The sequence below is a fragment of the Phasianus colchicus genome, chromosome 1 (genome assembly GCF_987193195.1).
Source record: "Phasianus colchicus chromosome 1, bPhaCol1.hap1.1, whole genome shotgun sequence".
NCBI lineage: Eukaryota > Metazoa > Chordata > Aves > Galliformes > Phasianidae > Phasianus > Phasianus colchicus.
The window spans coordinates 131,795,524-131,817,625 of NC_143436.1; the positions used below are offsets into that span (position 1 = coordinate 131,795,524).

At 35.9% G+C, this 22,102-nt stretch overlaps 1 protein-coding gene across 4 annotated transcripts in view; it reads left to right on the forward strand.

Annotated features, from left to right (window-relative positions):
* The window catches only part of HERC2 (HECT and RLD domain containing E3 ubiquitin protein ligase 2), a 105,989-nt gene that overhangs the window by 36,544 nt on the left and 47,343 nt on the right, over positions 1–22,102 (forward strand). For all 4 annotated transcript variants that reach the window (XM_031596186.2, XM_031596188.2, XM_031596187.2 and 1 more), the window contains exons 15-47: positions 403–654; positions 1,456–1,649; positions 2,163–2,363; positions 3,111–3,339; positions 3,411–3,535; positions 4,851–5,029; positions 5,761–5,945; positions 6,057–6,212; positions 6,515–6,700; positions 7,376–7,546; positions 7,653–7,756; positions 7,866–8,016; positions 8,601–8,815; positions 9,730–9,862; positions 9,971–10,098; positions 10,221–10,416; positions 10,997–11,133; positions 11,772–11,945; positions 12,023–12,159; positions 12,263–12,414; positions 12,828–13,019; positions 13,621–13,808; positions 14,274–14,466; positions 15,142–15,324; positions 16,465–16,649; positions 17,030–17,177; positions 17,270–17,466; positions 17,702–17,932; positions 18,530–18,665; positions 19,204–19,347; positions 20,877–21,019; positions 21,229–21,496; positions 21,633–21,775. In XM_031596186.2, the coding sequence (XP_031452046.2) occupies positions 403–654; positions 1,456–1,649; positions 2,163–2,363; positions 3,111–3,339; positions 3,411–3,535; positions 4,851–5,029; positions 5,761–5,945; positions 6,057–6,212; positions 6,515–6,700; positions 7,376–7,546; positions 7,653–7,756; positions 7,866–8,016; positions 8,601–8,815; positions 9,730–9,862; positions 9,971–10,098; positions 10,221–10,416; positions 10,997–11,133; positions 11,772–11,945; positions 12,023–12,159; positions 12,263–12,414; positions 12,828–13,019; positions 13,621–13,808; positions 14,274–14,466; positions 15,142–15,324; positions 16,465–16,649; positions 17,030–17,177; positions 17,270–17,466; positions 17,702–17,932; positions 18,530–18,665; positions 19,204–19,347; positions 20,877–21,019; positions 21,229–21,496; positions 21,633–21,775 (5,756 nt within the window). The remainder of the gene's footprint in view (positions 1–402; positions 655–1,455; positions 1,650–2,162; positions 2,364–3,110; positions 3,340–3,410; positions 3,536–4,850; positions 5,030–5,760; positions 5,946–6,056; positions 6,213–6,514; positions 6,701–7,375; positions 7,547–7,652; positions 7,757–7,865; positions 8,017–8,600; positions 8,816–9,729; positions 9,863–9,970; positions 10,099–10,220; positions 10,417–10,996; positions 11,134–11,771; positions 11,946–12,022; positions 12,160–12,262; positions 12,415–12,827; positions 13,020–13,620; positions 13,809–14,273; positions 14,467–15,141; positions 15,325–16,464; positions 16,650–17,029; positions 17,178–17,269; positions 17,467–17,701; positions 17,933–18,529; positions 18,666–19,203; positions 19,348–20,876; positions 21,020–21,228; positions 21,497–21,632; positions 21,776–22,102) is intronic.

Consider the following 22,102-nt stretch of genomic DNA (forward strand, 5'->3'; position numbering starts at 1 on the left):
GCAGACAATTTGACCCTTCACTGTGGAAAAAAATATTTTGCAAGTTCTTATTAACTGTAGTAATGTGATTTGCAACAAATTCTCTACTGCATATGCTTTTCAGAAGGTCTTTTTGCATATTGATGAACTTTAAATGAGTTACGCTTTTATGTCTAGTTTTTCAACATGAGAATTTCTCAGATCAGGAGTCACTGTTCAGATCTTTCTCATCCTTCTTATTTTCTTTCTCATCTTTCTTATCTTCATGAACTATTAGACATAACTGATACTCCTAAAGTATAATTTGAAAATTGTGCTGATTAGAGAATCTCAGGTTTTGAAGAACCTGTTTGTCAGAGCAGAGAATTCTTTAAAATGAAAAAGCGGTGCAATATTTCTGATTTTCTTTCTCTTGTTTTAAAGGCCAGGTGTGGTCGTGGGGTGATGGCGATTATGGAAAACTAGGAAGAGGAGGCAGTGATGGCTGCAAGACTCCCAAGTTGATAGAAAAGCTCCAAGACCTGGACATTGTCAAAGTTCGCTGTGGAAGTCAGTTTTCTATTGCTTTAACCAAAGATGGCCAGGTTTACACCTGGGGAAAAGGTGACAATCAGAGACTTGGGCATGGAACAGAAGAACATGTTCGATATCCCAAGCTACTGGAAGGCTTGAAAGGTAATTATCAGAGGTGGAAAGTGTGTTGTTGTTGATGGAACCTTTAACTGGACGCTAATGATCTAAATTATAATGACAGTATCACATACTCTGCTGTCATACTTTATGCTGGGCTACTGGCATTGAAAAAGATAATAATGCATATTTCCCATCTCTTCTGCCTATTATACCTTTAATTCAACAGGCTCAAAGCCACTATGTTAGGACTACTTTAAATGGTGCTTGTCTTTATGTTGTACTAATCCTAATGCTTTGCTTTTCTTAGATTCACAGAAAAATTATTGTGTAAGATGTGTATTTTTTGTATTGTTATGCAAGTATTTTTCACTGGTTTGTTACGGGGGGAGTTATTTCTTGAATTTGATAGAAACCTGTAGTTCTGTAGGAGAGGATGTGTAAGAAACCTCTTTAATTGCACTATCTTTCCTAAAACTGTTGTTCATATGCAGAGTGTGGTCTAATTGAAACTAATGAGTACAATACAACTTCGCAGTCTCAGTGTATAGGTGGGTAGATCTTCTAATAAGCCTTTCCTGAAAAACTATGCTAGTAGAAAGGGTACAAAATAGAAGCAGTTTGTTTTGAACTTGTGGACTTTCACACTTTGGTCGTTTCTTAAGAAACTTGAAGTATTTCCTTGATTTTTCTTTTGCTGTTCTTTTCCAGTATGCTACTACTAGCATCCGTAATATGTTGACATTGAAGTACAGCTGTAATTAGCACAATTCTCCTTACCTCTGGCATTTTTCTGTTAATGATTGTAATCTAAGTTATGTTTTCAATATTTGACTTATTTTTCAGGAAAAAAAGTGATAGATGTGGCAGCTGGATCTACGCATTGTTTAGCACTGACTGAAGATAGTGAAGTGCATAGCTGGGGGAGCAATGATCAGTGTCAACACTTTGACACTTTACGGATCACTAAACCAGAGCCTGCAGCTCTCCCAGGATTAGACACAAAGCATATCGTTGGAATCGCTTGTGGGCCTGCTCAGGTAAGTTTTATTTTTGATTTGTTAGTTGTGATTTGTCTTTGTCTCTCTCTGGGACTAGTTTTGTATGCTAATCCCAATCTCTCTTTCAGTGCTTGAATGACTTTTCTTATTTTTTATTGTGGACAGTTTTGGTAAAAAACAAATTATATGCAATTGCTTTGCCAAAAAGAGATGACTAGCTTTCCCTCTGGATATTCTGAGAAATACTGATATTCTTCCACTGCATCCCAATACAGCAGTTGAAAACCTGTGTAGCTGAACAGCAAAGATAGTGAGATATTTGGATTGCCATAACAGCACTTTGGAAAATGTGTTAATAATGGGATTAGTAAGGTTTTGTGTGTATATGTAGAGATGCATGCAGAGGTGTCTCTTCATCAGATGTGCTAATGTAATTTCTTCATCTTCTGTTACTGCTCAAAAGCAGTAGTGTGAAACGATTATCTATTTTTAATCAATGTTCTTATTTTTGAGAAATAACAGTTGAATTTTGCATTTCTTTTCAATTTGTAGAGTTTTGCTTGGTCATCGTGTTCAGAATGGTCAATAGGCTTGCGGGTTCCTTTTGTGGTGGATGTTTGCCCCATGACATTTGAGCAATTAGATCTTTTACTGAGGCAAGTGACAGAGGGAATGGATGGCTCTTCTGACTGGCCTCCTCCTCAGGAAAAGGAGTGTATGGCTGTGGCGACATTAAACCTTCTAAGGCTTCAGGTACCTTTGGTTTCTTACATATTGAGCGTTCAGTGAAATAAATATTACAATAATTTATAATTATATTATAAATAAATATTCAAAGGAAATTTGATGGACAAATATAGCAGATTTAATGTGCTTTAAAATGTTTTTATTGATTAGAAAATGAAATAAATACAGTATCACTTTCTATTCTCTGAAATTTTGCAGCTGATGGTCGTTTTAACTGTGACTTACTTTACAGATCAGAAATATCTCTATCACCTCCCTTTCCGCAGAAAGCTTTTCTTCTCTTCACAGCGTTTGGATCTTATTAAATACAAACTATAAATATAAAATATAAATGGCTTAGGCTTTTTATGGTCTTTGGGATTTTGAGCATTTCTAATATTTTTAAATAGCGTTTCCAAAAGTGTGTGTCCTCTTTAGAAGACACCTACACTTGCTGAAGATGTGCTACTTTTTCTAGCGTAATGTAGCAATGGAGAAGATGCTTACATTACTCTTCAGGTTATTAGGGTTCAGAATTTTAGGGGTATAGTTTGTAGTCTCTGGGTATTCATTCATATTTAGTACAAATTAATGCAAGCCAGCATTTCCCTATTAAATTTTACAGATTTGCAGATGAGATGTATTATATCTAAGTCAGTGAGCTTACTCGCTTGCTCTGGGACTGACTTATTTTTTCATTTCCTTGTCTCTTCGTTGTTAAAATTTGCCCTTATTTTTCTTTCTTTTTTCTCTCTCTTTTTTTTTTTTTTTTAGCTTCATGCTGCCATTAGTCACCAGGTGGATCCAGAATGTCTTGGCTTAGGTTTGGGCGGTATACTGCTCAATAGCCTTAAACAGACAGTGGTAACACTAGCAAGCAATGCTGGTGTTCTTAACACTGTGCAATCCGCCGCTCAAGCAGTGCTGCAGAGTGGATGGTCTGTGTTACTGCCAACAGCAGAAGAGCGAGCTCGGGCTCTCTCAGCGCTCTTACCCAGTGCAGGTTGGTCTTAAGATGAAAAGCTCTTTGGGTGCTTGCCTTTCTTGGTCATTAATAGTTCTTTCTGTTCTTAGTTTCAGGGAATGAAATGAATGTAAGTCCGGGCCGTAGATTTATGATCGACCTCTTGGTGGGCAGCTTGATGGCTGATGGAGGCTTAGAGTCTGCGCTCAATGCTGCCATTACTGCAGAAATTCAGGTATGCTTCAACAGCTTGACAGTTATGTATAAATAGAGTAAGAAGATATATCGAGTGGAATTATCCTCTCTTGACCTGAAACTTGAAATGTGAGCCAGTGTTTGTATGAAGGTATGAATCATGTTCTCCTTTTTAGAAGAGTGTTTCTTATTGTTGCCTAGAGTGATGATTTTAGCAACTGTAACAAATATTTTCATAAAGCTTTGTGAAAGAGGCATAATTTCACTAAGTGCTTTAGAGCCTTCTGTGGATTTCTTGAGTTCTTTGCTTTCTTGATTCTGACCATGCTTTTCCAGCAGAAATATCATCAGAATTACTTAAGAATTAAAGATGAATGAATTCTTTGCAACATTTCAAATTTTTGTAGGCTCAGTTTAACTTGACTAGTTATACAGTGGATGAAAGAAATATTTTGCATATATTGCCTTCTCCAATATGCTGTCAGAGATGGGACATCCTTTTTACAGACTGCTTTAAATTGCTGTATTTATGTATGGATGTGAAAGTATGCTAATATATCCTAATGTATTTCCTTTTTCTGTTCCTTTCCACTACTGCTAAATGAGGGGGGTTTTGATACAAATGAAATGTGTGCATTAAGTTTTGCTTTATGCATTAGTATTAGTAATTAGTACTAGCATTAGTGTTTTTGTGTTTTTTTTTTTTTTTTTAAACATTTAAAGTCATGCAAGACCTTCTAATTCTTAACTGCGTCTACTAGGACATGTGTACATTATTGTGTAGATCAGAGATGCCTGAGCTAGCTTTAGGTATAAGCTGAAAGTGATCTAGGTGGTAGGTTGTAGCATACAGCACTGCACAGGGTAATTTTGATTCATTGAAACTTGGATAAATTAGTCTCCACAGAGTTCTGTATGTCTATATTTCAGTAGCAGATCTAATCCAGGTTCTGCAGTGGACTGGATTTGTTACATTTATAAATAGAGAGTGAACATGCCTTCATTTTTAAACTGTGCAGCAGGTGCTGTCATGTCAAAACATTCACGGAATAGAAATAAATTGTTAACTTTTTTTGGTGTAAGCAGAATTCTGAATTTGTCTAGCCTTGTTTCCTCCTCTGCTTTTTCTTTTTATGTTATGATTGTTTAAAACAAACAAACAATCAAACAACCCCATCCTGCATCATCCATATGGAAAACAATGTACACATTTGTCTGGTAGGAATTGTTTCATTTCTGGCATAGGTGGAAGTAATTTTATCTTATTTTCATGAACACTTACTTTACTTTAGCAAAATGTTTCATAATACGGTTGCTTTTTTGTTCTTTTTCTTAAACTTGTTTTACATTTTTAGGATATAGAAGCAAAAAAGGAGGCACAAAAGGAAAAAGAAATTGATGAACAAGAAGCAAATGCATCTACGCTTCATAGGAGTAGAACTCCATTGGACAAAGACCTTATTAATACTGGAATCTATGAATCTGCAGGAAGGCAAAGTTTGCCATTAGTTCAGTTAATTCAGCAGTTACTAAGGTAATTTCTTCAAATGTATTTTATTTTTGTACAGAAGATCTGTTTAGAGAGACATTTTATGAGCTAGTCAACTTAAGGATGACTGGTGAGCAAATAAATGCAGTCTTCTGCTAGAATTTTATCTCCACAAAATTCAAGATATTGAACATCCTCCTAGCTTGTAGGTACCTGTGCCATTCTATGTAGGAGAGAAGTACAGTATTACAATTAATTACCAGATTTTTAGAAAGGCAGGCCACTTTGCTCTTAAGAGTAGGAAGATCTGCATAGGTGCATTTAGAACTGAACATTTTGCATCAAGGATTCCATCTGGGGTTTTAGTTGAGGAAGAAATCAGAGTTCTAAATTCTTGACAGTGAGAAAGAATTGTTGAATACGTGACCTTTAGGATGCTGAGTATGTAACGTAAAATAGAGTACTTCATTAAGTGTGATGGTAGCCATGTAATTTAATCAGTACTGAGACTCTTCTGAACTAGATTGTGTCATGCAGACATGTTTTTATAGTGCGTAATGACAAAGATTGATGTGTTTTAAATACATTCACAAAAAAAGCTTGAGTTTTTGGGTACTATAGTGCAAACGAAGGGACACCATCCTACCAAAAAAGAAAAAAAATTGTGTAAGTTTCTTGTATGTTGCTGAAATTCCAGCAAAAGCTTAACCTAGATTTTGATGGCCTGTCTTTGCTATCAACTCTTAAGTACTTTACAACACTTGTGTACCAATCAGGAACATCGCATCACAGACGATAGCCAAACTGAAAGATGTTGCTCGTCGTATTTCTTCCTGCATGGACCATGAACATTTTAGCAAAGAGAGATCTGCTTCTCTGGACCTGTTGCTTCGTTTTCAGCGTCTGCTTGTTAGTAAACTTTATCCAGGAGATTGTGTTGGGCAGGTCCCTAATACATACAGTAAGTTACCTTCAAAGAGGGATTGCCATTTCAGAAGTGTATGACAGTTTTTGAAGTCTTTCTTAAACATGACTGTGGTGGTTTTCTGTGCTTTTCCTGCTTTTTATACAGGTCCTGACCAATTAGGTGTTGGCTCTTTATTGAAGAAATATACTGCTCTTTTGTGCACACACATCAGTGATATACTTCCTGTGGCAACGAGCATTGCTTCTACTAGCCATAGGCATTTTGCAGAAGTATCTTATGTTGTGGATGGAGATTTAACAGGTAGGTTGTTATTAGCTCCTTCCCTTTCCCTCTGATAAGATAATAACATGATGTTGTAAGTTTTCTTGAAAGTGTTAAATGTGCTGAAAATAAATAAAAATAATAAAAAAAAAGGAGTCTAATTAATATTTAGATTGGTACAAGTGGAGGAGAACAAACTTAAAGGAGGGGGATGAGAAAAGACTGTTGTACTAAAACAGTAATAGAAAGTAGAGTGTGTTGCCTGGTGATTTACTTTCATTATTCTACAAATCCAAGTCTTCAAATATATCTGAATACTGGCTGTGTTTTCCATGCTTTAGGCATCCTTCTTCCAGAATTGGTAGTATCTATAGTGCTACTCCTCAGCAAAAATGCTGGACTAATGGAGGAAGCTGGTGCAATCCCTCTGTTGGCTGGTTTGCTAGAACATCTAGACAGATTTAACCATTTAGCCCCTGGGAAGGAAAGAGATGACAATGAGGATTTGGCGTGGCCAGGAATAATGGGTATGTACAAATACTATCTGGACTATTTATTTCTGTTTTCATTAAGTAGCTATATGAATTGGTTTCTATTCACAAACATCTCTTGGGAAAGGATCTGCTTTAGAGCACATATTTTTATTAAACAATTAATTAGGCAATATATCTGCCAGTAAACTCTTAATATATATTTTAGGCATAGGGTTAAGCAGGTTAAATGCAGCTTTTCAGAAAAGTAGATCACAGCATTTAGCATTTTGTGTAATTTACAACATCCCATTTCATTTTTGCATTTAAAAAATGTGGATTTAGACCGAAACTAAATGCATATACAACATCTTGCAGGCAAGCAAGCATGTACTAAACTGAAGTAATTCTCAGGAAAATCAAATGGAGCAGTAGTTTGCCAGGATAGTGGTTGTACTGCCCTGCCTCCAAACAAAAACAGCTGTGCAATGCCTGATCTATCTCAGTGTGATATTGATCATTACTGCATAAAATAGAGCATAGACACAATTTAATTGCAAACTATACATACAGGAATATGTTAATAGTTATTTTGACTTCTGAACACGTCAAAAGACAGCAACCTTTGAGTAGAAGTAAAGAGTTTGGGATTAAATGACCATTAAAAAGATGTTCAGTAAATCTTTTCTGTGTTTCTGTTGATAAATTCTCTGTTCTGTTTTATACCCATAGGTTCATTTTTTACTGGCCAGAGTTGCAGAAATAATGAGGAGGTAACACTTATACGTAAAGCTGATCTAGAGAACCACAACAAAGATGGAGGATTTTGGACTGTGATTGATGGGAAAGTATATGATATAAAGGACTTTCAAACTCAATCTTTAACTGGCAATAGTATACTTGGTGAGAATCAGCATCTGAATTCAAGGCACAAATAACTTCTGCTTCTAAATTAGATGGCATAAACAGACTTTTAGATACTATACTCACTGGTTCATTCTCTCATTAGCTCAGTTTGCAGGTGAGGACCCAGTTGTTGCTTTGGAAGCTGCTTTGCAGTTTGAGGACACACGAGAGTCAATGCACGCCTTCTGTGTTGGCCAGTATATGGAGGTAAAAATGTTATAATAGATGTACAGTACCTAAAGTAAAGTATTACTTTGCTTTCAGTGTCCTTGGTGGAACTCTGTACTAGCTTTCAACTCATCCTTCTTTTAACCAGCCTGACCAGGAAGTGATTTCAACACCAGATCTCAGTACTTTATCATCACCTTTAATAGACACAGAAAGAAATTTGGGCCTTCTCCTTGGACTACACGCATCTTACCTAGCAATGAGTACACCACTTTCTCCTCTGGAAGTTGAATGTGCAAGTAAGCAAAACTTTATTTTGATTTGTCAAAGTATGCAAAAAAAGCCAAATTAAGAGATTGTCTTGAGTTCTTCAGAGAATAGCAAAATTGAAGTTCTTTATTCTTAGCATTAATTACTGCTACGCTCATCAGGATCCAAGCATTTAGCAAGATTTAGATAAGAATTACGTGATAATTTTGAACAATTAAACATCAAACATTTAATAATATGCAAAAGACAGAATGTTGAAAGAGAAAACTGCGTAACTGCTATCTCTGTAGTAAAGCTCACTCACTATACAGTGCCTGAAGCATTTGTGCTGGATGATATCATGTTGAATACCTTAATTTTAGTGACTAGAATGTATACTTTTAATCACAGAATAATAGTTAAAGCCATATTATCTCTAAACAGGTGATGGCAGCTTTGCTACTTCATTGTTTCTTAGTTATAGAATCCTATTTTAGTCTGAAAAAGCTTCAGCAAATAGAAGAGGTCTAAATCTTCTGTACTGAGCTGTGTGTGCTTTCATTTCTAGGATTTGTTGAGTCTTGATAGTTAAGCTTTCCTTAGAATTTACATTTGCATTTTTTAAAAATTTTAGAATGGTTGAAGTCATCTATATTTTCTGGAGGCTTGCAAACTAGTCAGATTCATTACAGTTACAATGAGGAAAAGGATGAAGACCACTGCAGTTCACCTGGGAACACAACCCCAAACAAATCAAAACTATATTCACATCGACTAACTCTGAGCGACCATTCACAACCCTTTCTCCAAGCTATTGCAGATAATAATATTCAGGATCACACTGTGAAGGTAAGCCATTGATAATGAAGTGGTGCTGAAGGCTGACAGCTGTGTCATGAAGCATTCTTGTTGATGAAAATTCTCTGAAAGTTATAGCAGACAATAGTTGTTGTCACTTCAGAATTACTCTTCAGTGAAAGGAATGATTGAGTACAAGTAATGGGTAAAACTTGCTTTAGTCCACTCAATATTTTTTTTTTTTTCCTTCTGATATTTTGAGTGGAAGAACTAAAAATTATAAATGTATTCTTATGGGAAAAAAATAATACATTACTTGTGATATCAGGCTTCAGTATTATCAACAGATAATGCTCACCTCTTTTTGAACTAAGGTGTGTTTCTCTTAGTATGTGAATGCATTTTGGATGTTAAGTGTATGTTTACCTTAGTTTAAAATCCCTCTGTACTTGTGGGCTCAGGTCCTCTCTAGTAGGAATCATGGATATTAAGACTTCAAGATTTTTAATAATCTTTGTCTTCTGTAACACCCTCAGAATTTCTAACTCTTTGATTTCAGCTTATTTACAAAAAAAAACCAAAAACAACAAAAAACACACACAAAAAAACCCAAACCTAAAAGACAACACAGAGTCCTTAAGTCCTTGGGGAGGACAGAATAGCAATAACTGTGTGTCAGGAAAAGGCAATTAAAAATTGTGTTAGGTGTCTTGGCTATCTCAAGAAGAGGTAAAATCAAAGATACACCAATGTTACTGTAGTCATGTTGGTCTTCATACAAGAATGATATTGGGTATTCTTTGTAGTATTGGGTTGTAATTACTGTTTATTAAATAGTGCAAATTGTGGTATCTCTGACTTTCATGTGTTAGTTCAGGCTGTAGAAGTTGCTGGATGGTGTATTTTGGATCCTTTTGTTATGCTTAAAACCAAAGTTAAATAGTGTCTTTTGTGTGTTTTCATAGGACTTCTTATGTCAAATAGAGAGATACTGTAAACAGTGTCACTTAACAACACCAATCACTTTCCCTCCTGAGCATCCTGTGGAGGAAGTAGGACGTTTGTTACTGTGTTGCCTTCTGAAACATGAAGATTTGGGTAGGTAGACTTGTGTCAAAGCTGTTCCAGACTACAGTTTGAACCAGTTTAAATTCTATTATTCATGATTTTGGACATGCATATTCAAAAATTGTGTTTTCCATTAAGGTCATGTGGCATTGTCTCTTGTTCATCCTGGTACCCTTGGAGTTGACCAGGTGAAACACAAAACCTTACCAAAATCTGTAGTGGATGTGTGTCGTGTTGTCTACCAAGCAAAATGCTCACTGATTAAGGTAAGCCACTCACCTACTGAAGTTTAGGTTATTTTTTACTAAGTGGTTTTATTTAAAGTTACTTACACTTTAAAAAAATTGTATATTAAAAGTAACTGAATCTTTCAATGATTTTTTTACAGACCCATCAAGAGCAAGGGCGTTCTTACAAGGAAGTTTGTGCTCCAGTAATTGAACGTTTAAGATTCTTATTCAATGAGCTACGTCCTGCAGTGTGCAATGATCTCTCCATAATGTCTAAGTTTAAACTTCTGAGTTCTTTGCCCAGATGGCGGAGAGTAGTTCAGAAAATAATTAGAGAAAAGAGGAAAAAAAGAGGTAAGGCAATGTTAATACTGTATTTTCTTTGAAAAGGTAAAAATGAAGCTCATTTCAAAGTTTGCTGTACTTTTTGAGACTTGCTTTCTGCTGTGTTTTCATGTTGTCAAAATCAATGGTTACATGTCAGTTCTTAGAGGAAAATCAGGCAGGGGAGAGAAAGTTTAAGTGAGGCATGCTTCTTTGCATTCCAGCATGTTAAAAGTGATCCATTACTATCAGTTCTTCTGGTTTTTGGTTTTAGTACAGTTTTAGTACAGTTCATGAGTATTAAATAAGATACCACTTCTAGTTGTTGTATTAAAGCAATGTAGTCGGAGGACTGTACAACTGGAAGTCATTAATGTGAAGAGAAAACCCTCAAGTGCCTTCAAATCGGTCTTTGTAGATATGAGCTTACTGCAGTTATTTCCAGATCTAATCTTATAGTAGTTAGAACTAGGATTCACTTAGAGTACTGTTTCGATTTATCACAGGCAGATCTTATACATTCTGTATTCTCAGCTGATTATATAAACCTGAAAATGTGATACTGCAAATACTGTCAGATTGCAAAAAGGAGTAATTTTTTTATTGTTAGTGCCAAAAAAATCAGAATCTGCTGATGTGGAAGAATCCAAAATTGGAAATGAAGAGAGTGACTTAGAAGAATCCTGTGTTGTTCCTCACAGTCCTGTACCTATAGATAAAAGGCCCATGCCAATCAAATCACCCAAGGTAGGATATCAGATTTTAGATCAGTGTTATAAATGAGAATAACAAGATAAAAAAAACTAGCTGAAGTGGTGATTGCTATCAGTTGACATGTAATATTTCAATAATGATGTTTAGAGTATATAAGTTTGGTGTATTGTTTCGGTAAAACTTGGAGTAATTCTTAACAATAAGCTTGGATACTGAAGATATTTAGAATGTGTGTATCGAATATGTTCAGAAGTGTTCAAATAAAGCTTCATGGAAGTATTGCCCAGGGATGTGGAGAAGTCACCGTTCCTGGAGCTGTTTGAGAAAAGGGTAGAGGTACTACTCAGGGGCATGGTTGAGTGGATGATATCAGTGGAAGGTGGATGGTTGGACTAGATGATCTTAGGAGGTCTTTTCCAACCTTGGTGATGTTATGATAAAAGCAGTGATGAGTTGTTTTCTCTTTTCTGAATAGTAATGAATTTGAAATTTTATGTAGCCTTTTTAAAGCCAATAGATAATGAGTTAGTAATAATTTTATGTTTTTTTACTGGCTTTGAAGAATTTCTTTTTATCCTCCTAGTATTTTAAGTTTAGACATGGTTTAATGTGAAATAACTTGTTGACAGTAATTTAAAATTTGTTTAACGTGTTACATTCGTATTTTACAGGATAAGTGGCAGCCACTTTTGAGTACAGTTACAGGTGTCCACAAATACAAATGGCTGAAACAAAACGTCCAAGGCTTGTATCCACAGTCTGCACTCCTTAACACAATTGTTGAATTTGCACTTAAAGAAGAGCCAGTTGATGTAGAAAAAATGAGAAAATGTTTATTAAAACAGGTAAAGTGGATGAAAATGGGTTTTAATGTATCAGCAACTTATAGAAGTACAATATTTTTTCTTTTTCCTTTTTGCAGCTGGAAAGAGCAGAAGTTCGTCTAGAGGGAATAGATACTATTCTCAAATTGGCAGCAAAAAATTTTTTGCTTCCATCTGTACAATATGCTATGTTCTGTGGATGGCAGAGGCTTATTCCAGAAGGAGCCAATATAGGGTAAAACTTTTTTTTTTTTTTTTTTTTGCTTAATTTTGCTTTCACAATTCAACGAGGGAAAAGAATACTTAATTTCTTTTGTTCTTGTTTTTCTTATGTAAAGAGAACCTCTTACGGACTGCTTGAAGGATGTTGATCTGATACCACCTTTTAACAGAATGCTTCTAGAAGTAACTTTTGGAAAACTGTATGCATGGGCTGTTCAGAATGTCCGGAACATCTTGCTGGATGCCTCTGCAAAATTTAAAGAGCTAGGTGAATCTCTTTTTGTTTTTTGCTGTTGATTGGGGATAAAACTGTTTTAAATTAACATAATTACATTTTCTGAAGTTCTCAGTAATTAGAATTTTAAAATTAACTCCCTTGCTTTCTGCTGAGAAATATTATGACTTCCTGTTTGCGTGTTGTCTGTCCTTCACTGAACCCTAACTCGCTTTTCCATATTTATGAGAATGTTGCTTGTTTTCTAGCATCAGGTTATTGATTACTCATTAATGATATTTTACTATTAAAATCTGAATTGTTGCAAAAAACTTCCATGGAAGTTCAGCTTGTAAGTTCTTAAAGCCAAGTGTGGAATCAAGCCATACTCTAAGCCACCAATCAAACAAATTTTCTGTTTTACTCTAGCTTCCAAATGTCAACTGGCTTTGTTATTTGTGTATTAGGTGTGCAACCTGTTCCTCTGCAAACAATTACTAATGAGAATCCAGCAGGACCAAGTCTTGGAACTATTCCACAAGCACGTTTCCTGCTGGTCATGCTCAACATGTTGACACTGCAGCATGGTGCTAATACTTTGAGTCTTCTTCTTAACTCTGGTATGCTAGCACTGACGCAAACGACGCTGCGGCTGATAGGTATGAGAAATTCTGGTTTCTTGGTGTTTGGAAGTAATCATGTTTACATGTTTATCTACCCAATCTACAGAATTCACTACTTAAAGATAGTACTTGAAGCTACTCACCTTTATCTCTGCCACAAAAAAGTAGATATGTAGGTGGAAATTAACTAGAATTTGGGAGCGATAGTGTAGTTTTTATGGAAACATTAAAAACTGCATACACTCAGTTTCATCTGTTCTACCTATTCTCAGTCTGAATATTTAAGCAGGAAGCTTTCTTTGTGAGATCAGTTGGCCTGTGGTGTTTTTTGATGTGACTCAGGTGCTTGTTTAACTGGTTTTCTTAGACAGTAGGAAATAGTTGTTTCTGTACTTATCTGGATTTTTCATATGAAGTTCTTTCAAAATAATTTCTGTTAGATAACCATTTACCTACTGGCTAATAATGATACCTGTTCACCAGAATTAAGTATTTAGAGCCCCTTGCATTCAAAATCTTTATAGCCCTTTATTTCTAAAAGTTATTACTACTTTCATGTCACAAACTTTATTTGTGGCACAATTGAAGTGTGACAAATGTCATTATAAAAATTTGGATTTTTTTTTTTTCCTTTTAGGGCCTAGTTCTGACAATATTGAAGAAGATATGATTGCATCTTCTCATGGAGCTTCTGCCACAGTCCTAGAAGAATCAAGAAAGGAAACTACACCAGTTCAGCTCCCTGTTTCTGGACCAGAGCTGGCAGCCATGATGAAAATTGGTACCAGAGTGGTGAGAGGGGTAGACTGGAAATGGGGTGATCAGGTACATCCTTTTTCATACAGATTTGGGTGTGTTAAAACATGAAGTTCGTATGTTTTTAAATTTTATGTCCTATTGTTTTTACATTCCAAAGTTTTGGAGGCTTAACACAAAATAGATTATTTGTTTAATTTCATTTTTGGAGATTTTTTTTTTTAAGTGAGAAAGTTCTGAGTCATAATTTGAAATGAAATAGGACCACATGCTTACTACATAATATCCAGTTTGAGCTAAGTGTGTGGTGTTTACGTTGTACGTTGTAAAACAGATCAAATCATGAATATTGCTGCAGTTCACTGGATAATTTCCGTAAGGGATTCTGAAATGTTTTTCTACTATACACCAAATTTTGAAATGTTATTGAATTTTTGCAACCTAATCTTCAGGCTAGCAGCAAAAAAGTGCAATAGAACTTTGATTACGAAATAACTTTGTTAATTTATAACCTGAAGTATTCTATTCTGTCAGGATGGGCCCCCTCCAGGTTTGGGTCGTGTAATTGGAGAATTAGGTGAAGATGGCTGGATTAGAGTGCAGTGGGACACCGGAAGTACAAATTCGTACAGAATGGGGAAGGAGGGAAAATATGATCTCAAACTAGCTGAGCCACCACCAGCAGCTCAGCCCACAACAGAGGATTCAGACACTGAGGATGATTCTGGTAAGGAAAAACAAACAAAGCAAAAAAAAAAAACCAAAAACCAAAAAACAACAACCCAGAAGCCACTGAAAAACAACGAAACTAAGATTTTTTTTTAATAAATCTGGAGGCACAGTTTCAGTTGAATTCAAAAATTGACATTTTAAAATATGAAAAAAGCTTCTCTTACAGGAGAAAATGTTGCATCTAACAAAAATAATGTAATAGGTGTAGATTTCTGACCAGAATCTTTCATAAAATGTCTTTACCATGAGAAAAGAGGATGGAGAAGGTTAGTGTTGTGTTTGTTGCGTATTCGTGGGGCCAAAGAAAACGTGATTATCCAATTGAACTAATTGGTTACCGATGTTAGGAGGTATATGTTGGAACATTTATTTGTGCCATTCTGAAGTGTGGTTTTGCACAGCCTAACTATACAGTCTATTCAGACTTCTTGCCTGTTCTTTCCATTATGTTCTGAATTTCTTCGAAGTAATTTAGTGCTGGAGCAAATGTATGAATTATTTGCACAAAATATCTGGCTTGTAATTTGCCCTTGTAATTGGAAATAAGGGCTCTTCATGTTAAGAGAAACTCAGAGCAAATATTTTCTTATCTTATTTGTTTCAGAACATTTTTGGGAAATAGAATAAATTGATACTATTGTATATTTTTGCTTTTTGTGTCTTCCTGCAGAAGGTGAACAAGTTGAAAGGAATCTTCACCCTACATCCATGATGTTGACAAGTACTGTGAACCTCTTGCAGACATTGTGTCTCTCTGCTGGTGTCCATGCTGAAGTCATGCAAAGTGATGCTACTAGAACTTTGTGTGGTCTACTCCGTATGCTTGTCGAAAGTGGTACAATAGATAAATCAGGTATATTATTTAGTCACAGTCTGATTCAGCAATGTCTCTATTTTGTCTTACAGCCCAATAAACTTCCTCTGGTGCTAGTTTTTAATCTTTTAACGCTAAAAAATGTAGTTTTGGATGTTTAATTGTCAGTAGACGTGACAAATAAGTTTTCTTAGAACATAAGCAGGAGCAACAGGAGCAATGTGTGAGATGCTGAGATTAGGATGTATGCAGTTTGCTGAGATAATGAATTTCTTAGCAGTCTCTCTCTTTTTGAGAGAATATTGTGACTGGATAAATTGTGTATGTTTCCTAGTTCTGTAATTTCAAGAGTAATGCTGTTTGTTTCCTCTTTTTGAGTAGTTAATGATGAGAACTATTTTAAAGGCATATTTAAAGGCATATTAATTGTTTTTGAAGGCACATTTGCCCCACCTTGAGTACTGCGTTCAGTTTTGGGAACCTCAGTACAGAAAGGACATTGAGGTGCTGGAGCAGGTCCAAACAAGGGGAACAAGGCTTGTGAAGGGTTTGGAAAATATGCCTTATGAGGAGAGACTGAAGGAACTGGGGCTGTTTAGTATGGGAAAAAGGAGGCTGAGGGGAGACCTTATTGCTCTCTTCCAATATCTGAAAGGTGCTTACAGCGAGAGCGGGGTTGGTCTCTTCTCACTGGTGACAGGTGACAGGACGAGGGGAAATGGCCTCAAGTTGCACCGGGGTAAGTTTAGGTTGGCTATCAGGAAGCACTTCTTTACAGAAAGGGTTGTGAAGCACTGGAATAGGCTCCCCAGGGAGGTGGTTGAGTCACCATCCCTGAATGTGTTTAAAAACCGTTTGGATGTGGTGCTCAGGCACATGATTTAGCAGACGGTTGTTAGAGTTAGGTAGTATGGTGAGGTCGTGGTTGGGCTTGATGATCTTTAAGGTCTTTTTCAACTGGAGCTATTCTATGATTCTGTGATTAAGGAAGCTAGTTACAGGCTCTGAAATTTAAGTTAATAGTTATAAGAACAGTTTTATATATTCTGTGTTATAATTTGTCAAAAAAACCCCACAAAAACACAAGAAACTGAAGCTGAACTCCAACCCTGTAGCATATACAGAATTACATAGCTGATGGAAAAGTTAACTGTTACATATGTATCTTTCTATTTTTAGCTTCCTTGCCAAATAAATTGGTTTATAAAGAACAGCACAGGAGTTGGTGCACATTGGGTTTCATTCGAAGTATAGCACTCATGCCTCAGATGTGCAGCACTCTAAGTACATCTCAGTGGATAACTTTGCTAATGAAAATTGTTGAGGGGCATGAATCTTTCACTGCTGCTTCACTACAAAGACAGGTAACGTGTGCATTTCAAAACTATTTTGCTTTGTCTTTAAAAAACAAAAACAAAACCAACAAGATGGGAAATGTGCTTATGTATTTTAGTCTTATGTCACTTATGTTTTTCCCACTGCGTGTTTTTCTACGCTAAATATTACAGAGGAATTGGATTCACTTAAAATGTAACCATAAAACATATCTTAACATATTCCTTAGCAAGCCAAACAGAAATCACAGAGCTACTGATTTGCTATAGCCAGAAAGAAATCAGTGTGATGGAAAATACTACAGAGGAAGGTGAACTTGTTAAATATTCTTCTTCTATACTTAATGTTTGAGAATTTCCGTGATGTTTGGTAACTGACTGGAATAATGCTAATTTTTTTCTCATTTTAGATTCTTGCTGTGCATTTATTGAAAGCAGTCCTTCCATCCTGGGATAAAAATGAAAGGTCAAGAGACATGAAATTTCTTGTGGAAAAACTGTTTGGTTTTTTAGGCAGCCTGCTTAGTACCTGTTCTTCAGATATCCCATTACTCAGAGGTAGAGGAGTTTTTCTCCAATGGCTTATTTTTATGTGTGGAAAATGTGTGCCTTAAACTGATAACTGTTGTCTGACTACTTTTTCTTTGCAGAATCTACTCTGAGAAGGAGAAAGGCCAGACCCCAAGCATCTCTAACTGCAACTCACAGTAGTACTTTAGCAGAAGAGATAGTGGCACTGCTGAGGACACTCCATTCGCTAAGCCAGTGGAATGGACTCATAAACAAGTACATCAACTCTCAGCTAACCTCCATCACCCACATCTTTGCAGGAAAACAGTCAGAAGGGGTAGTTTCCACGTTTTAAAATAAGCTCATTTTTATAGCATTGTTTATTTTGAAATGATAAATATTAAATGTAAACAATATTAAGCTTAATTTTGAAACCATTTTTTATATTTATAAATGTATATATTTGTGTTATAATTTTTAAATTGAAGTACGTATAATTAACTTTTTTTTATTTTAAAGCAGATCAAAGCATATGTTTTCTCCCTACAGTTAATTGTATTGTTCTTTTTTAGGCTGTTTTGGATGACTACTTTCCTGACACTGAGAATCCAGAGGTGGGAGGCCTAATGGCAGTGCTAGCTGTGATTGGTGGCATAGACAGTCGCTTGAGACTGGGTGGTCAGGTGGTTCATGACGAATTTGGAGAAGGCACAGTGACGCGCATCACTCCGAAAGGGAAAATCACTGTGCAGTTCTACGACATGCGAACATGCAGAGTGTGCCCTCTGAATCAACTAAAACCAGTACGTTTTATTTTATTTGGACTTCAGTACAGGGAAGGGTGTGTTTTTGTGAAATTAAAGGCGCTGTTACGATGCAAAGAAAATATTAATTCTTTGTTGAGTAAATACTTTGTCATTCAAGACTTACAGTGCTCTGAATGCTAACCTAAGATCATTTTTTGGGGAGGTGAGGAAAAGGGATTTAAGCTGAAGTCTTTGATTTGAGGTAAAATCTCAAGTCCTGACAATTTGATACATGGATCTTGTGTGAGAAAAGCTTGTTTATTTATCTTTATTTGCTAACTAATGTAGAATATCTTAGATGTTTTCACTTGAATCTTAATCTCAAGTTGGTTAGTATGGATTTAGTGAATGCACAACCAAAGTAAGTGTATAGTCAACTTCAGGGACTGCAGTTCTTCCTTGCTCTAGCTGTGTTTCCAATACAAGCCTAGGAGTTTAGTAGGGAATATAAATCCTCTCCCGTTCTTCCTGGGGAAGAACAATAATACAGATGTTACTTCTTCCTTTTCATTAGTTAACAAAAATTTGAATTGTGAATAATTCTGTAGAATATTTATCTGTTTTTTATTTTTGTTTGGTTCTTCCTCTGCCCAGCTTCCAGTTGTGGCTTTTAATGTAAACAACTTGCCTTTCACTGAACCCATGCTATCCATTTGGGCTCAACTAGTAAATCTGGCTGGAAGTAAAATAGAAAAACACAGAATGAAGTCTCCTAATCAAGGTCTTTCAGGTACACTTATTTTTGCTGTTGTTCTTTTAAAGGGCTAGATATTCTCTGGGGAAAATACTGGAAACAGCTAGCATACGTAAGAAAAAGGATTTTCTGGAACTTTACCTTGTTTTCTAGTCAACGTTGAGTAATATGTACTTAGAAGACAAATATAGCTGGAAAAGTATTGTCCTTCACCATGAGTGAAATACTGTTTTTACTTTGAGAAAATGTAAATGTGGTTTAGGGCTGGGCTTGTTCTGTTGAATTGTTATAAATACTGTATGTATATGACAACTACTGTTACTGTACTATATATGAGCTGCATGGTTGTCTGAGGTGTGAAAAACAAGACAGTGGTATTTTTATCACAGGTCATGGAATGTATACAGACTTCTTATTTAGGTTCAAATTAACATATGTTTGATAGCATTTCATAAGCTTTCACAAAGAGTTAGAATGTGGACTGGTTTTTTTGCATTGAGGTTGTATGAATATTGCCTTAATTCTGTAATATAAAATATTTGTAGTGCTAATGACTGCTTAATGTTTCTCGTAGGTCAAGTGGATTTGGATCTACTGAGATGCCAGCAATTAAAGCTGTACATCCTGAAAGCAGGCCGAGCTCTGCTCTCTCACCAGGATACATTAAGGCAGATCTTATCTCAGCCAGCTGTTCAGGAGAGTGCATTAAATCCTGGAGGTATTTTGAAATGCAACCTGATCATGTCACTGTTTAGAAGTTAGAACACATTACTATAACCTTGGCTAATTGCAGCTAGAGCCTAGAAATTAGGTTTGCCTTCTAAAGATCAAAAATTAAAAGTTAAAATTCAGAAGAGATTTAACTTTGTTTATTAAAAGCTGTTGCAGAAGAAGCAACATTTGTGTGGTTCTAAGTGATGTGACAGCAATTTGATTTATTATTGTAAATGGATTGATACCATTAATCCATTATAAGAGTCACAGTGATCAGTCTACAATTACTTAAGTTGCTAAATCCTACTATAAATCGAAGTCACAAACAAACATAGTTGTAAAGATTCTCTTGCTCTTGAGAAGTCATGTACAGAGGCATCCCTGCCCACAGAGAGATCACTGCTGTGCAGCCTTCTACTTCAGCAAGGACAGCTCAAATTAAGCTTTCTCTGATATTGGACTGTACTCTTGGATTGTGATCATGACCATGAGCACCCACCTGGTGTTCTGTTATTAGTGAGCTGTCCAGTGTAGGGAGAGATTACATTGTGGCCAGTTGTATTCATAAACCTGTGTAAGAATTCAGTCTAGTGCAGTAATTGAGCTTGTCTGTCACAAAAGCACTTTAAATTTTCAGCTTACCTTTTGAAGAATAAATGGGTCAAGTTTTTGAAACTGAAACATTTGAGTTAGCAGAATTTGTAGGTCTTCTATAATTACAAAACTTAAAGTATGAGATCCCATATAGCCATTCCTTGGAATTCGGATGTTTTGTGGTTTCCAGTGCAGCAAGTACCAAGTTATAATATGTTCAGCAGAACCTCAGGAGGACTTTAAGGAACTGTAGTTTTAATTTATATGCATTCTCTAAGTACATTCATTCTACACTTGAAAGTAAAGTAAGTTCTACCAGCTTTCAGTAGTGCTGTTGATGCCCTTCTAGCTTATATTATTTTTTTGGGCATTTTTGTAGCATATAATATAATAATGGTAAGCATGTAGTATCTTTAATGAATTAATGAATATATGTTTAGTTATATATTTCTGATTTTATTTTCAATCATCAAATTTTAAATCAGCAGGAATAGCCTTTTTTTTTTTTTCTTTTTTTTCTTTTTCCTCTGGGGATGGAACATTACTTCTACCATCATTTTTCTAGGAAGGAGAAAAAACCTGCAACAATATTAATATTCAATCAGTTTGAGAAGGAGAGTTCATCATGGACTTCTATATAGTAAAGTTATTGTAGAAGGGTCAGCTCTTAAATTACTTGTGCACTTTCATCATCTAATGAGCAGTTTCTGTTAGGCATGTTCTAGTGAATTTTTGTAAACCTGGTGTTTAGCATCCACAAATGTCTCATTTGCTTTTTTTATGGAAATTGTGGTACACGTTTAATCTTAAATGCATCTTTCCTATGGAGAACTGTGGGAGAAGTAACAGTATATTTTATCTATTGATAGGCCCCCAAATAAGTCCCCTGGTTGTCTTATACAACATGCTTATTGATTAAAATATTATTTTTATTTCAAGAGGATGGAGCAGTTGCCTCTCCTGACATAGGAGATATGTCTCCTGAAGGACCTCAGCCTCCCATGATTCTTTTGCAACAACTTTTAACAGCAGCTACGCAACCATCACCTGTGAAAGCAATATTTGACAAACAAGAACTTGAGGTAGAGTCTTCGTTTTCTGCTAATAAATGATTTAGTAAATAACCCTTTCTAATTCACATTCCATTTAAAACTTGTTAAGCTATGGTTTTTAAAGAAGAAAAAGTGACACCGAACCCTTTTGTTAAATAACCGTTAATTTCAGTCTTGCACACACATCCTGTACTGCATATGCTTGTTTTATTTGGACTGATTTATTTGTTCTCATTTAGGCTGCTGCTTTGGCAGTATGCCAGTATCTGGCAGTAGAGTCTACTCATCCTTCAACTCCGGTGTTTGAAGACTGTAGCTCTAGTGAGGCTACAACACCCGTGACTGTACAGCACATCCGACCCACAAAAGTGAAAAAACGCAAACAATCTCCAATTCCACCTCTCCCCATTGTAGTACAACTTATGGAAATGGGATTTCCTAGGAAGAACATTGAATTTGCACTAAAATCTCTGTCTGGAACGTCTGGAAGTGCTTCTGGGTTACCAGGTATTTCGTTCAGATGACATTATAGAGAGAATGAAACTTTGCAGATTAAAATGCTATGTAAAATGGATCAACCTGGATGCTATTCTAAGAATGCCAGAGAATGCCTCAGTAAGAATGTGCTTGTTTTATGTGTTAGGCGTGGAAGCTCTCGTTGGCTGGTTGTTAGATCACCCTGATGTTCAGATTACTGATCTCTCTGATGCTGACACTGTCTCTGATGAGTATTCAGATGAAGAAATAACAGAAGAGGTGGAAGAGGCTGAAGCTGCTTGTCCTGTGGTAAGTATCATTTTCATAAAAGCTAAGTCATGCTAACTGACTGCAAATTTTGTAATTCTTTTCTCTCTGTGCTTGGTTGGAGTTCAGAAACGTGCTTCTCCAGGCTTTCAAGACCATGTTGGCCATATGCTTCTAGGAGATAGTGTAAATTAATTCAGGAATAATCTGTAAATATTTATGTAAGAGAAGCACAGAAGGGGGGAGTGGAATTGCAGGTGTTTTTTTCACTATGGGTAGCTGTATGTATATCTGATAGTTCTCAGTTTTATGTAAACTGGTCTGTGCAATCGAGTAATATTTTTCAAGGACTCCTTTTATTTTTATTTT